The following is a 16321-nucleotide window of genomic DNA, read 5'->3' on the forward strand; positions in this document are numbered from 1 at the left end:
TTTAATCAAAGGTACTTTTCTGAGACAATTACCCTTTCTCCCGCACCCTTCAGCCCCACCTTAAGCCCTCTTCCCCCCCAAACCACCTCCACTCTTCCTAAGCCATATATAATTTTATATGTGTCATTTCACATTGCATTCTTCATTATAAGGAATTACTACTGTATTTTCCATGATTATATAATTTTTACAACACTAAGCCCCCTTTTATACTTTGTTCCGAACCTCTTATGTATATTCTTTGTATGTTTATTGGCTATTACTCACCTATCCCATACTAACATCTCAGTTCATTTACCACATTCACTTGTTATTCCATAATAATCTTACTGTTAAAATTAACATGTTCTTAGGATTTCGTCAAGAGTGATCTTTGCTTTGATATGGCTGATGATGACCCCTGGATGAGTCGAAACTAGTTCCATGTAATTTTAAAATATTGTGAATATATTTTGTATTGAATAGGTGGAAACCTTTACTGTGTTGTTACTTAGTTAATCGGGACGAAAGATTGAGTTTCTTATCATGTGGTGGTTCGCACACCATTAACACCGTTTCTGTGCGTAATTTCGTTGGATTTGTATGCCTCATGTTTTTTCTAGCGGTTCTGTGCTTTTCCCCATGTCCAAGTCATATGTTAATAATGTATGAGACATACTGATCTGTTTTGTATGTGGTACTTTCGCATATTTCAGTGCATTTTTGTTTATTCTTATTTCATAATTTTAATGAGTTGAATGAATTTCAGGGAGTTGTGTTGGTGACAGTTTCTGCTATTTTCTCTTCAAGTTATCTCCAAGTGTTCAGAGATACCTATAAAATTAAATTTCCATACGTTTTACAGTCTAATAAAGGAAATTTTTATGCGAATCACCTCGGGAGATAAATTTTATTTCAAGTTATTGAAATTTCGAGATATAGAGAATACTGTTTGTGAGCATGTATAGCTACGGGCTTTACATTATGTTTAACGGTACTTAAAAATATACAAAGAAACTATTTTATGAAATCACTTTCATTATAACCCTTATTATAGTAACTTTCTAGAAGACAGGACACAGTACATCCAGTAGTGAAACAAGAAACATAGCTCCGTTAACACGTGTGGAAAAAAAAATCCGTTAGTCTGTTCTGTTTGTTGTGGTTAACCTTTCCTCCCTTCACGTTGAAACTTCTTGTCAATACGAAGACAGTTTGAAAAGTTCTCAGAATCACCGCTAGATGTCAGTGCTAGAGCAACAAGGTTCCCGCGCAATAATCACACATCCTTTGTGAGTGAACACATGGCGCGTCAGTGCTCTACCTGCAGGAGTGTGGTAGCTACGACTCTTTGTTGTTGTTCCCGTGTAGTGATTTGTGACAATGGAAAAAACTGAGATTCGAGCAGTGATTAAATACTTTGTAAAGAAGAAAGGTATGAAAGCAAAGGAAATTCATGCCGACTCTGCTCCTTCATTTTCAACTGTTACCAAATGGACCAGCAAGTTTAAATTTGGTCGGGAGAGCTTGGATGATGATCCGCGTAGTGGACGGCCAAAAAGTGTTACGACCCCAGAATTTATCGCAAAAGTGCATAAAATGGTCATGGAGGATCGTCAACTGAAAGTGCGGGAGATTGCTGAAGCTGTAGGGATGTCTTCTGAATGGGTATATTATATTTTAACCGAAGAATTGGGTATGAAAAAGTTATCCGCAAGATGGGTGCCGCGGTTTTTGACATTGGACAATAAACTGCAGCAGATTGGAAATGTCCGAACAAAGTCTGGCCCGTTTTCAGTACAGCCAACAAGATTTTTGTGCCAGTTTGTTACTACAGATGAAACTTGCGTCCACTACTATACCCCAGAGACAAAACAGCAGTCAAAGCAGTGGAAACATGCTGATTCACCACCACCAAAGAAAGCAAAGGCAGTGCATTCGGCCGGAAAGGTCATGGCCTCAGTTTTCTGGGATGCAAAAGGCATTCTGCTGATAGATTATCTTCCTACTGGCCAGACAATTACGGGGCAATACTATGCAAACCTCCTAGACCAACTACAGGAAAAGATACGCGAAACAGGGCCTGGTTTGGCAAGGAAAAAGGTCATCTTTCATCAGGACAACGCTCCACTGCACACAAGTGTTATTGCCATGGCAAAACTTCATGAACTGGGGTACGAATTGTTGCCACATCCACCTTATTCACCTTATTCACCTGATTTGGCACCATCAGACTTTCATCTATTCCCCAAGCTGAAAATTTTCCTCGGTAGATGGAGATTTTCTACAAGGGAAGAACTGACAGCCGAATTGGAGAGGTATTTTTCAGGCCTGGAGGAATCTCATTTTCGAGATGGGATCAAGGCATTGGAACATCGCTGGACCAAATGCATTAGTCTACAGGGAGGCTATGTTGAAAAATAAAAGCAGTTTCACCGAGGTAAGATACTTAATTCTAGTACATTCCGAGAACTTTTCAAACCACCTACGTACACGCAGCCGAGTTTCGTAAATGGAGCTCGTCATACGCGACTTCTGGGCTTGCTTTCGTATGTGACTGGTAATTAATTGACACCCGAGAAACAGCGAGGCTTTGCCGATCACTAGAAGTTCGAGTTTTTGGTTGCTGTCATATTAGTTTCCAGCTTCACTGGAACCCTTTCTTTACTTTTTAACTGTTCCTCACAAACCACAATGCCAGATTGCACAGTTAATGTTGCACAAAATTCCAGTTACAGAGTATTTTTTGCTTCAAGGGAGGAAATATTTGCTTTGAGAAATTGAGAAACTCGTATAACCGAATTTTGAGAATAGAGAAATAAATACACATGAAGAATAAGACAAACGGCTGGAAAATCTAAGGTAGTTTGAGATACTGAAAATTCAGTTAATGGAGGTTCCAGATATCGAGGTTCGACTGTGTTATTATTCGTATGTATGTGTCATAAATGAGAGTGATTAGGTACATTTTTTTGTAACCATTTTAATGTTTTTTGTTTGTTTTTTGTTTAAGATTTTAAATTTAATGGTCAATTCACATTGTAACTGTAGATATGTATGCCTTTTATCCGGTCCTTTTTTCATTTAGACCATGGCACATTATATGTGATGAAATCCAAGAAAAAATTCCTATGTTTTATTTCTAAAAGTTGGCATCTATGATAAAGATAGTTGTTTCTGTATCAAGAAAATCAAAAATCAAAATAACTTTATTTGCAAATGAGGTGTTTACTTTGGTGGCAAATGATACACATAAATGCATTATCAAGCACTAAATTTTAAATTAAAAAGAAAAGAAGACATTTTCCTAAAAGACAGCTGTACCATATAATTCACACAATTTTTTTATTAAACACACAGCTCATCTTTAATAAATTTATATTATTTACAAAATTCTACTCTTATCTTCTGTACTTACACACATAAAAACTTATATACAGTATCTGGAATCACTTCCCATAATACTATACAACTACTATAACATTTAAATTTACATTACTTTTTCTTCTTCTTCTCCTTTTTTTTAAATTACAATTTTGGTACCTAACATGCATAACGACCTGCTGCGTCTTAACCAGAGCCTGAGTTCCTGAAGGGCCTTCACTCATAACTAAGTCCAAACAATTGTACATGTGGTGTGAGGTTTCAGAGTGTTTTACTTTTGTTTACAGCCTGAGCCGTGAGGAATACAAACAGCTGGTGGGTAACATCGGCAATGTTGTGGAAACGCACCAGAACTTGCTGGTTACTCTTGAGGAATGCAGTCAGCGTCCCCCCTTGGAACAACGGGTGGGTCGAGTCTTCTTGTCGACAGCTCCACGCATGAAGCAGGTTCACCAAGCCTACTGCGCCGCTCATCCCAGGGCAGTGTGTGTGCTCGACAAGTACAAGTACGTACTTGGCTTACTTTATGTTTCTTCGGTTTTAACTTCCCACCCAAAATTTCCCCCGCAACCCCTCAAAATTTTGAGAAACCTCCCCAAAAATGTGGATGTTTAAAGAAAAAAAATTTTTTGTGTGCACTTTTGGGAAATAATACCTAAAAATACAGAAAGTACACAAGAAAAGCAACTAAAAGTGTACTGTGATGTTTTGATAGGCCAGGCGCCCCTACACACACCTCCACTTAACTATTCACATCGTTTACATTTGCTCTCCCATCTTCAACTTGTAACTTCAAAACTCCGCCCCTCCCCTCCATTCTTCTTTTCATCATCTCAAAGTCCCTCCCCCCCATACCTCTTCCTAAAAACAACATAAGAAGACGAAGAGGGGTAATTTGGTTCTTCACCAGGCTTCAAAATAGCAATTACTCGAGCCTTGTGCCATAAGTTTGGGATTTTGAGGAATGAAAGGCAGTAATTGTAAAGATTTAGAAGCCAACTTTTCATGACATTACCAAAATGTTTAATTTGCCATTCTTACATGTATGGACGGCTGCTTCTGATTCATGAAGATCACATCACTTCACTGTTCTGATTGTATGCCTTATCTTCAAAATGTTTTCTAAATGAAGAACTCTTAGTTGTGATGCAATTTTATTGGCAGTGATGTTTGCATATGTGGCACTTGTATTAGCAGTCTGAAAGCTTTCTGACTATTAACAGAAAAGTCGGTTTCCTCCATTAGTTTTAGCCGTTTTTTTCTCTTGTTCTGTGTTATTGTTGATATTAGCTCTTTGCCTGCTGAAATGGTTTTGTCACTAAAAGGATTGTCTTCACACAGTGAAAGATTATTATTCATAAGATCAGCTGTATTAGGTATTCAGCCATGAAAATATTGTGTCCTGCATCCTCAGGGCATAGGTAACCAAGATGCCTCTTCACTGCATCCACAAATTTGTCATATTCTTCTGGTGTTGGCTGGATATCACCTGCAGAACTATCCGAAGTAGAAGTAAATTTCTCCCAATTAGCTTTCTGGAAATTGAATTTCTATGGTAGGGTATAGTGATCCGTCATCCTACTGCAATAACTTGGTGCATCATAGTTCTATGTTGAGAGTTAGGTACAGGAGAGCAGACTGTCTTCATGCCTATGTGCTCACTGGCAAAAATCAGATCTGGATTGTATCTACTTTGCCAATGCCCACTATTGAAGGATGGACGAAGTTACTATCATGAATGAGAGTTAACTGGACGGTATTGGCCCATTTGAACACCTCTTCTCCATTATCGTTGTTTTGTACTATACTGTGACTGTTAATGTCACCAACTACAAAGTTGACACTGTTTAAGAAACAACAGGAGGTTTATATACAGAAGGCACGGTGCAGTTATTCTGTTCAACAGTTAATATCCTCATGTTCAGAGACGGACGTGGACATGATTTGACGATCTGGTCAAACAAATAAAGCACCTCCATACTGCCTGTGAGATCTCTCGGCAATAAATCTCAAGCCAGCAATTTTGGGACGTCGTCCTTGATTGTCTCTATGTATCTCTTGTAGGCAAAGTATGTCATAGTTGTCAGTTCAACATATTTCAGTTAGGAGCTCTGCTTTTGCTGATGAAAGTCCATCTATATTAACCCGATGAGTTCTTCGCCCGCCTATAGACGGGCTGACGCGGCCGGTCCAGCACTGCTACGTCTGTCTATAGACGGTGCGCAAGAACTTACATTTTTTTTAGTTTCCCGGCTCACTCCCGAGTGCCAATTTGATCTCTGACATGTTCTCCCATCTGTTGGGCACTTTGTAGAACTAATTGATCCCATCTGTTGGGCATTATATAGAACTAATTGATCACAGATTATATCTTCGGGAAGTTACCTACAGAGCTTTTTGTAGACGTCTGTGGAGTTCATCTGTGATGTAAACAAACGTGGCAGAACAACAATCTAGTTGCTTTTGCAGCGATGTTATTTTGGATCAAAGAATCCTTCAGTTATTAACAGCAGCGGAAAGTGATATTGGATATGATGATTTTTTTTTAATTGTTAAGTAAGAGTGATGCAGAAAGTGCTGAATATATTGTATGTGAGAGAGAAGCAGAGCCTCCTTCTAAACGAAAGAAGAAAAACATGGTGAGTTCAAAAGCTATTTTTTCACTATTTTCGTTGAGGACCGATTACTTTCAAGGAACTGTGACAGACTCTGAGGGCCAAGTAGTGTTTGATGACAACCATAAAATCGTTGATTTTTAAAAATTTTGTGTCAGTGGAGTTTGTGCAGATAGTTAAACAAATCGGCATGAGTAAGGTGAGGATTTATAGGCACTAAAAATACCCAAAATAGGCAGGCAAATATGCACTTAAAAATTGCAATATATGCACTAAAATGGTAAAAATAGGCACTAAAAACCAACCCGAATATACCATCTGCTTATCATTTAAAATTACTCAGTATATGTGAATCATGCCACTTCGTTTACGCTAAGGAACAAGTGACCACCAAAATCATGAAAAGGTAAAAGTAATAATGATTATTATTTATTATAATAATTATTAATACAATTGAAGACACTTATCTCTTACAGACAATAATTATGTGAACAGGACACTTCAAACGAATCTTAGCACGTTACACTGGGCAACCAGATATTGTTCCAAATTTTGCACATTAAATCTTTGCCTGTTGTCTGTTAATATATTTTTAAATTGTGAAAATGACCTTTCCACTTCACATGAGGTCAGGGGACAGTATGTAAAAGCAGCTAGCCCTGCTGAGGTGAAACCTAGTAGTGGTTGTGCTGCGTCGTTCCCTGCGAGAACAGCAGCGATGGCCAATGCGTCCTTCCAGCCGGGATTCCTCTGCATTATGCTTCGAAATTTGGCACTGATCTTAACTCTTATCGGTGCATTAAGGTTAACCATTGTCACCCCCATCTCACGAACAATCCCTACGGCCTTTACAGAGGAATTTCTCTTGTCTTCCAGCTGCTTTATTTGGGAAGGTAGTTGTTCCAAATTTGAAGAAATGTATGTGAAACCACTGAAAATCTTCGGATTGGCCGGTGTCGCCTTAGATTCTATAATGCTTACTCCATCTTCATCAAAACTGTCCACTACCTGCAGAATTTCATAAAATGTCACTTACCAAATTTATACAGTGTTATATGTGTTACACTTCCTAAAATAACTGCATTAATACACCTAGGATTAACCATTAAATATAAAAGAAGAATATTCCTAGGAAAACTGCTGAAAAATGGTTTGATAACCTGAAGCATAAAAGTAATTTTAAGACCGTTAATGCTACATACCTCTCCAATCTTATTGACATTCTCGGCATAGTATAGGCCAGCATACAACCACGTGCCCCAATGGGTCAGAACAGGCTGAGGTGGAAGGGGGATGTCAGGGAGTGCATTCTTGAAGGCTGATATCCGGGAAGGAGTCTTCAGGAACACTTTCTTCACACTCGAGACAACTGCATTTACCTCTGGGAACGTGACTCACTTCCTCGGCAAGTCTATGAAGTGCACGAGCCAGGCATGTAACATGCATCAGCTTCAGAAAAAACACATTTAATGCCTTTCCGGCTTTCAGCATATATGAAGCAATGTCATTGAGGAGAATTAGGTGTTTCTCGTCATTATCATTTCTTAGCTACAAAACTTCTGAAAGAGTAAATAGAGAAATTGAATAAAACATACATGACAGTTTATTTAAGTATTTATTTATTTACATAGTTTACGCCAACATAGGAGCACTTAAATCAAACCCAAATACATTTACATTAACAAAGAATTAACTGAAGATTTAGCTTGCATCATCTTCCTTTCCCAAAACCTCTTCATTCTGGCTGACCTGGCTGCCCTTTCTTCATCAGATATGACATATTGTTTGTGTTGTACAGTTTTTAATGACAATCTTATTTGTTTGTTCTTGAGAATCCTTTTTTCTTCTCTATTTTCAATTTGCTTTTTGTTTTACTTTTCCAAAAGTAATTAAATAGTTGTTTTATTATCCTATTATCATTTAATCTAGAAAGATGACAGAAAAAGGCAATTCTTCTTTTTCTCATCGTATCTGTTATAGATTCCCTTTCCCTATAAACCACTGCATTAGGCAATAATCTCCATTGTCCATCCACCTGATGTTTTTTATTAATGGTTGTTCTGAGTATCCTTCTGTTAACTTTTTGCATTGTATCAGTTGTTGCTTTGGTGTTCAATTTAAATAGTGTTTCACAAGCATAAGTCGCTTCAGGTTTAATGACGGAACAGTAATGTTGAAGTTTAGCATTTATTGAAAGAGATTTTTTCTTGTACGTTGGCCATGTAATTCGATGTGCTTTTTTTAACTTAAATGTTCTGCTTTTTATTGATGATTTGTCATTGGAGTTCCCAGTTATAATTTCACCAAGATATTTAAACTTATTCATAATTTTAATTTGTTTGGTATTGGCTAAGGTAATGGTTGGTGCTGTAACAGGGAAGGTTGGCATTATTTCTGTTTTTTCATATGAAATTTGCAATCCAACTTTTCTTGCTATGTTATCAAGTTCTTCTATTTGCAATTTAGCTTCTTCCATATCATTAGCAAGTAGTGCAAGATCATCAGCGAATGCTAAACAATTGAGTCTTATTTTTCTGCCAATCTTGATGTTAGGTTGACACATCTTATTCCATTCCCGCATGATTTTTTCCAACACACAATTAAACAATAATGGTGAGAGTCCATCTCCCTGCCGAAGTCCAGTATTAATGTCAGATGGCTTTGAGAGTTCATTTCTAAATCTGACTTTAGATTTAGTGTTCTTAAGGGTAATTCCAATAAGGCGAATAAGTTTTTGATGTAAACCAAATTCTTTTAGGATATTCAATAGTGACTCACGATGGATACTATCATACGCCTTTTTAAAATCAACAAAAGTGATAACTAACTTTTTGTTTCTAGCCCTATGATGCTTCATAATCCACTTTAAACTGATAATTTGATCTGGACAACTTCTTCCTGGACGAAAGCCTCCTTGGTATTCTCCAAGTTCACAGTCAAGTTGTTCTTGAATTCTCATGTATAATAACTTTGAAAAAATTTTGTAAGTGATATCCAGCAATGATATCCCCGATAATTGTTGGTATCTGATCTATCACCTTTTTTATGTAAAGGGTGTATTATCGCCATATTCCACTCTTCGGGCATTTTTTCAGTATTCCAAATGTCTATGAGGTATTTATGTAAATTCTGAATGGTTTGTGTATTAGCATTCTTTCATATTTCTGCAGTTAGTTGATTCTCCCCTGAAGCTTTGTAATTTTTAAGTGAATCGATGGCTTTCAACACTTCATTGTAATCTGGTGGTATAACCTTTTCTAATAGTGTTTTATTTTTTGAATGAAGGTCATACTCTAGGTATTGTGTTGGTTCTTCACTATTAAGTAATTCTTGAAAGTATTGAGCTAAAATTTCTGCATTCTCTTGGTTACTATGTGCCAGTTTTCCATTTGTATTTCTCGCCATAAGTGTTGGTGGAGTATAGTTTGATTGGTATTATCGAAACGTTTTATAAAAATCCCTCGTCTTATGTTGTATGAATGCTTCATGTATGGCGTTTAATGATTCTTTGTGATAATTTCTCTTAACCCTTCTGATTTCTTTGGCTGTTTGTTTTCTAGCATTATTTAGTTCTTCACGGGACTTTTCTGTTCTCTTTTGTTGATCATTCAACCATGCTTTGTGCCTGTTTTGAATTGCTGTGTCACTCTCCACATTCCACCAAGCATGTTTCTTTCATTTTTTAACAGGAGCAATTTCTTCAGCTATGGTTTTTAATTTTTCAATTACCGTCCCCAAATTGTCGCTTAGAGGAGTTTTAGACCTTTCAAAATACAGTTTATTATTAATTAAATAACTAGGGTTATACTTCTTCCTCCTATTGGACGGATATTTTGTTCTTTTTTGGCGTTAATTTTATTTTAATCTTGGAAATATAGTGATCTGAATCTATGTCTAGCCCACGGAGTACTTTCACATTATAAATTTCTTTGTGATAATTCACGTCCATGGCCACATGGTCAATCTGGAACTCCCCCAATTTAATATTAAGGCATTTCCAAGTCATTAGTTTGTGTGGTCTTTTTTTAAACCTTGTAGATTCCAAAATTAATCCATGATCTATACAAAGATCAATTAATCTTTGACCATTTTTATTTGTAAATTTATGCGCTGGCCATTTACCCACTACTGTATGAAATTGTTTTTCTTTTCCTGTTTTAGCATAAGTCACCAAGTAAAATTTTAATGGGTGTATCAGAGATACCTGAAATCAACTGGTCCAATTCTTCCCAAAATTTCTCTGTTTCTTCCTTTTCTTTGTTATTTTTGTCATTTGTTGGGGCATGGACATTTATCAATGTGTATGTTTTATTCTCTACTTTAACTGTTAGGAGTGCCATTCTTGGGGAGGTCGAAGAAAAAGCTTCAATTGAATCTAATATGCTGTTATGGACCAAGAATCCTACTCCAAATTGAGGAACATTCTTCATCACTCTTTTCCCTGGAGGTCCTTTGTAAAGGCAATATCCTCCTGATTCTAATGGGTCCTGATCTGTATTGCGCAATTCTTGAAGAGCTGTACTGTCTTATGCTGGTCCAATACATCTGTTAAATGTTTTAACTTGCCAACTGTCATAATTGAATTGATATTTAATGTTTGCAAAAAATGAAAATTGTCTTGGTTTATTGAATTTCAGTCTTTTCTTAACCGTATGTGTCTGCATGTCATCTGTTGGGCTTCCAGGCGCTCTGACTCGCCTTGATCTTCTATGTGACACCCCACCGTATCCGAGTGGGGTCTTTCTTTGGAGCTGCTGATTTTGTATGTCCAAACCGGTGGATTTATTCGTGAGAAGACTCATCATATTTGGCTGATTATCTGATCAATGATCAATGTTTCTGACCGTAGTCAGGGTTTACCATTCCAGATGTGATCTGGAAGGATGATTAATGAAATATGGATTGATGAATGATGAATTTGTGGAGTGGAAAAGTATGGAAGGGATCCAACACTTCGAAAAATGAAGACATCCTCCATAGGAAGACAAGGGCCACGAAGGGCGTGAAAATGAAAGACTCCCTAGCCCTCGCAAACCTAATAGCGTAGGGGTCAGAAAAGAACAAGAGTTGACCAAGAGAGGTCAGATAGGATAGATTAAAGTGAGGAGCCCGGCACAAGTAAGTGGAAGCAATACCAGGACTCATCTAAGGGCCCCGTGATCGCCAACTCGCACTCCAAAGTTCAGAGCCCATGGGGCCCCTTTTAGTCACCTCTTACGACAGGCAGGGGATACTGTGGGTGTTATTCTATTGCCCCCACCCACAGGGGAACATGACAGTTTATATATGTTACGCATTTTAAAATTAGAACTGTATTATATTTTTTATGGAAATGATTTGGGTGTGAAAGAATTACTTACGCAAAGCGTCTCTAACAATGCGAGCTATCGTGGCATGATTAATGGCCTCAATTTCCTTTGCAAGGACTAAGTGAGGTCTCCTAGGCTTGCTGGATGTCAGTTTACCAATGACTACATTGGCAATCATTCGACCATAGCTGTCTGTTGTTTCGTCTACCGAGAGCCAAAAGGGGGAGTCACCCACATCATCCCTTATGTTTTGTAGCACCTAAAACCCAGTATTTATTAAACTTAGTTGTCATAATCCTAATACTGTACACATATATTTTATTGAAAAAAAGAAAACTATACTGAACACTCAGAGTTAAAATAATATTTGAACTTACAGGTTGATAAGATGGCTCCAGATAGTTTTTTCTGAGAATCGACTGGTCAGGAATAATTCTCTTTGTATGTTTTTGCAAGAAACCCCTGAACTCCTGGTTGTCTAGCTTCCTCCATGGGATATTCGCTGTGAAATGTGCACGGCAGAGCTCTGTATTGAATGTTTTCTGAGAATTGTCCTCCATTTGGTGGAGAATTGGCTGCAGGCCTGTTGCTTGTTTTCTTGTCTTCAACATACATAGCAGTGTTCTTGTGCTTGTCCAGACAGTATTTCTTTACACATTTTATCTGAAGGGACAGAAAACAAAACAGAATATTAACTTTGAGAAATAGTGTGGAAAAACATTAGTAGGCCTGCCGTGTAGGAATTAAAAGTATTAAGCATTTAATAAACACTGTACTTACTTCTTTTGAACAGGCTTGGCAAAATATCACTTTCCCATCAGTAGTGAAATTTGAGTCGCCATTGATCCACTGCTGATACAGAAATCTGCACGATTTGTCCTTCGGCATTTGTTTGAGAAATTATTGCACTTCGTTTAGAGAATGGAAAGCACTCCCCGCTATTTCCTCCCTGACACCTTCAACTATATTAACACCAATGTATGTGGTCCACTAACAATCTGGCTCTAACAGATATTTTTAGGAGCCCAGGAATTCCAAAATTACTTGCAGCTTAGTACAATACGAGTAAACTGATGTGTAAACAGCTCTTCCCACCGGGCACGTTCTCTCTCTCTCTCTCCGCCACCTCTTCAGCAGCAGGGTGCAGAATCAAGGCTACCTCGCTCCAAGCAGAATCAAAAGATAGAACGCTGTTGTCCTCTCTAATCCCATTTAAAGTGCCTGTCTTTGGTAGCTATAAGTCTATAAGCCTGTCTTTGGTAGCTATAAGTATAGCTATAAGTATAGCTATAGCTATAAGTAGAGATGGGTGGAAATATACGACTTAAAAACTTAATTAATATTTGTCGTTTTAGGCACTTAACATGCAAATATCTTCAAAATACAATGCATGAAATAAGCATTTATTGGCACTATAAAACCCATGTATTTCCTTTGAAAATCGACTGAAACAGATTTTAGACTTATAAGCATACGATTCTGGGTTGAGGATAAAAATAGGCATTTATGACGAAATCCTCACCCTAGGCATGACAAACAACCAGTAGAAAACATTTAACTATCACCACATTCCCGGTTTAGAAAGTATTTAAAAATAACAACTTATGTTATTCTAAGTTAAATGTATTAGTTACCTACAGATTTTAGGGAATATTATTTTGGACTCTTTACTATGTATAAAAAAATGTACGCATTCAACTATATTAACACCAATGTATGTGGTCCACTAACAATCTGGCTCTAACAGATATTTTTAGGAGCCCAGGAATTCCAAAATTACTTGCAGCTTAGTACAATACGAGTAAACTGATGTGTAAACAGCTCTTCCCACCGGGCACGTTCTCTCTCTCTCTCTCTCCGCCACCTCTTCAGCAGCAGGGTGCAGAATCAAGGCTACCTCGCTCCAAGCAGAATCAAAAGATAGAACGCTGTTGTCCTCTCTAATCCCATTTAAAGTGCCTGTCTTTGGTAGCTATAAGTCTATAAGCCTGTCTTTGGTAGCTATAAGTATAGCTATAAGTAGAGATGGGTGGAAATATACGACTTAAAAACGTAATTAATATTTGTCGTTTTAGGCACTTAACATGCAAATATCTTCAAAATACAATGCATGAAATAAGCATTTATTGGCACTATAAAACCCATGTATTTCCTTTGAAAATCGACTGAAACAGATTTTAGACTTATAAGCATACGATTCTGGGTTGAGGATAAAAATAGGCATTTATGACGAAATCCTCACCCTAGGCATGACAAACAACCAGTAGAAAACATTTAACTATCACCACATTCCCGGTTTAGAAAGTATTTAAAAATAACAACTTATGTTATTCTAAGTTAAATGTATTAGTTACCTACAGATTTTAGGGAATATTATTTTGGACTCTTTACTATGTATAAAAAAATGTATGCATGGGCACAAAAGTCTAATTTTGTTTCCTATCAAAATAATATTGATCATAAGTGTAGGATTTTCCATTTGCATTTATATTTATAAAGAACGAACATTTATAAACATTTCAAGCTAATCACCCCACTGATAAGTTAAAAATTGAGGCTTCTACAAAAATGTTTACATACGAATGGAAAACTCAGCACTGAGGTACCAAACAGTCAACTGGTAACTCCGCACCGGGCATAGCTCAGCCAGGGAACGGGAGTCCCAAGGGTGGACCATTCGTTTTCTGGCTTTACTTAATTTTGAAGGCAGGGAAAGATACAAGGACTAGCGACAATAACACACAAATATAAAACAACAGGTTTTGACATTTATTGTGAACTAACACATTTAACAACAACAAAATTTGACGGATAGTCTTGATAAAATAAAATTTTATTCTTCTCTGCCAGTTCTTTTTTTTTTTTTTTTTTTTTTTTTTGTCTGCACCAAGTCTCCTTTTATGTTGGCTGACATTATTCTGTAAAAATATACACCTGGATTAGCCTACTTCTGGCTCAACAAAATTATAACAAAATGTAAATTATTTTGTAGGAGGACCTCCTTTCAGTAATTAATTTTAACAAATTAAATGAAAATGAAATTAATCTGATTTCCTTTAGCTTGAATATTAATAACCATATTCATTCATCTCAATATTTGTTTATATTATTCCTTCCTTAGGATATCGAATAAAGTGTCATTTCACTTAAAATTGAAAATTAATTAAATCAAAATGTTATCAAAATATTATTCAAAATGTCTCCCTTGGACTTAAATTATTTTGCACTATTGTGCTGGTACAATAATTAATTTCCTCAACCTTCCTCTAATATTTCGCCTAACTAATGAAAAAGTTACCTTTTAATATTTTCATCTGACAAATGAAAAGTTACTTTTTAATATTATTTCATCTGACAAATGAAAAGTTACTTTTTAATATTTGACACTTTCGGATAAATTTTTAACATTGTCGGCTTTACAAATTTAAATGGTGAACGGAGTCCACGGAAATGATCTTTCCTTATTCATTACCGTGTGATACTCTAAACTTGACTTAAATAACCAATAAAATTCCTTAAAGGTTTAAATTCAAAAATATTATGCCATTATAAAGAACAACGCTGATAATCAAAATTCAACATAGCGAACACGTGGTCTGGCCAAAATCATGGTCAAAGAAATATTACAATACACTGAAATAATACCATTCACACACATAGCATTCACACTAGGGCACACGAGAATTATTTACACTATTTACAGTGAATTCTAGCCTTTGAATATTAATTTCTGATTTTTACTCCTAAATATTGGAAATCTCTCGATGACGGTATCGGTCAAAGAAAAAAAATGATTTTACGTCTCTCTGAAATGTGATGAGGTGTAGGTAATCACTTAACAGAGAAATGAAATTAACAATGTTGTCCATGGTAATATCAGCGGTTGATGCCTGAAGAAATTGGCGACTACAAAAATGCACATAGAACAGGTTAAATACAAGCATTCGCCTTAATGGTTCATGAGTCACAACATTATTATTACTCAACAGTACATCTACCGATTAACATGTGCTCCACATGAAGAAATTACGTTCCACAAACGCATTCTCCAAATAAGACTCAATAAATGGATTTACAAGTCACAAATGAAAACCTACAACCTGTTTTCCACTCATTGACCGGGTCAGGGATGTAATGAATGAATCATATATAGGCTATTAGTATGATGGGATCGCCACTCCCAAAGTGATTTTTATTAATGACTGATAGATGCTATGAAATGAGAGTGGAGAGTGGAGAGTGTTGCTGGAATGGAAGATGACAGGGAAAACCGGAGTACCCGGAGAAAAACCTGTCCCGCCTCTGCTTTGTCCAGCACAAATCTCACATGGAGTGACTGGGATTTGAACCATGGTATCCAGCGGTGAGAGGCCGATGCGCTGCCGTCTGAGCCACGGAGGCTCTTCACAAGTCACAAATATACAGTAATAATCCATTCACAAGTCAATAAACTATAATAAATGATCCGACGAGAATCTGCCATATTCCAGGCTCATATTTACCCTAATTGAGCACATATTAACATTACACACACATAATCAAGCAATATTTAAACTCATGACCCTTATTTATTTATTTAACCTGAGATGAAAATTCATTATGATTATTATGATTATTATTATGATTATTATTATTATTATTATTATTATTATTATTATTATTATTATTATTATTATTATTATTATTAGATGTGTGAGATCTAAATTCGTGAAATAGGGATTCAACAAAGTGTCAGACGACACTAATGCGCCTAAAATCACACATGAGGAAACTTTTACATAGAAATCCGGCGTAACATAACATGCCAAAAGTCTGTCCCACACGACTTCAAAAAAAAAATTTTTCAAAAATTAAATTGTTAATTATCGGTGAGGACAGTAATTTTTAAACACTCTAGACTATTAAATGGGACAGCTAGAATGATCCTAGAAGACATGCACACGTTCTCGCTAAACTAATAGAGATCAAAAGTCATACACACACGAATGACAAAAACTACCAACTCCCGTCGGAAAGAAGAGTGAAAATATTCAA

At 36.6% G+C, this 16321-nt stretch overlaps 1 protein-coding gene across 5 annotated transcripts in view; it reads left to right on the forward strand.

The window, feature by feature from the left end:
• LOC136877191 (rho guanine nucleotide exchange factor 7) overlaps positions 1-16321 on the forward strand; it is a 502530-nt gene that overhangs the window by 116737 nt on the left and 369472 nt on the right. For all 5 annotated transcript variants that reach the window (XM_067151001.2, XM_067151005.2, XM_067151004.2 and 2 more), the window contains one exon: positions 3651-3869. In XM_067151001.2, coding sequence (XP_067007102.2) covers positions 3651-3869 — 219 coding nt within the window. The remainder of the gene's footprint in view (positions 1-3650; positions 3870-16321) is intronic.

Source organism: Anabrus simplex, chromosome 7, assembly GCF_040414725.1.
Source record: "Anabrus simplex isolate iqAnaSimp1 chromosome 7, ASM4041472v1, whole genome shotgun sequence".
Lineage (NCBI taxonomy): Eukaryota > Metazoa > Arthropoda > Insecta > Orthoptera > Tettigoniidae > Anabrus > Anabrus simplex.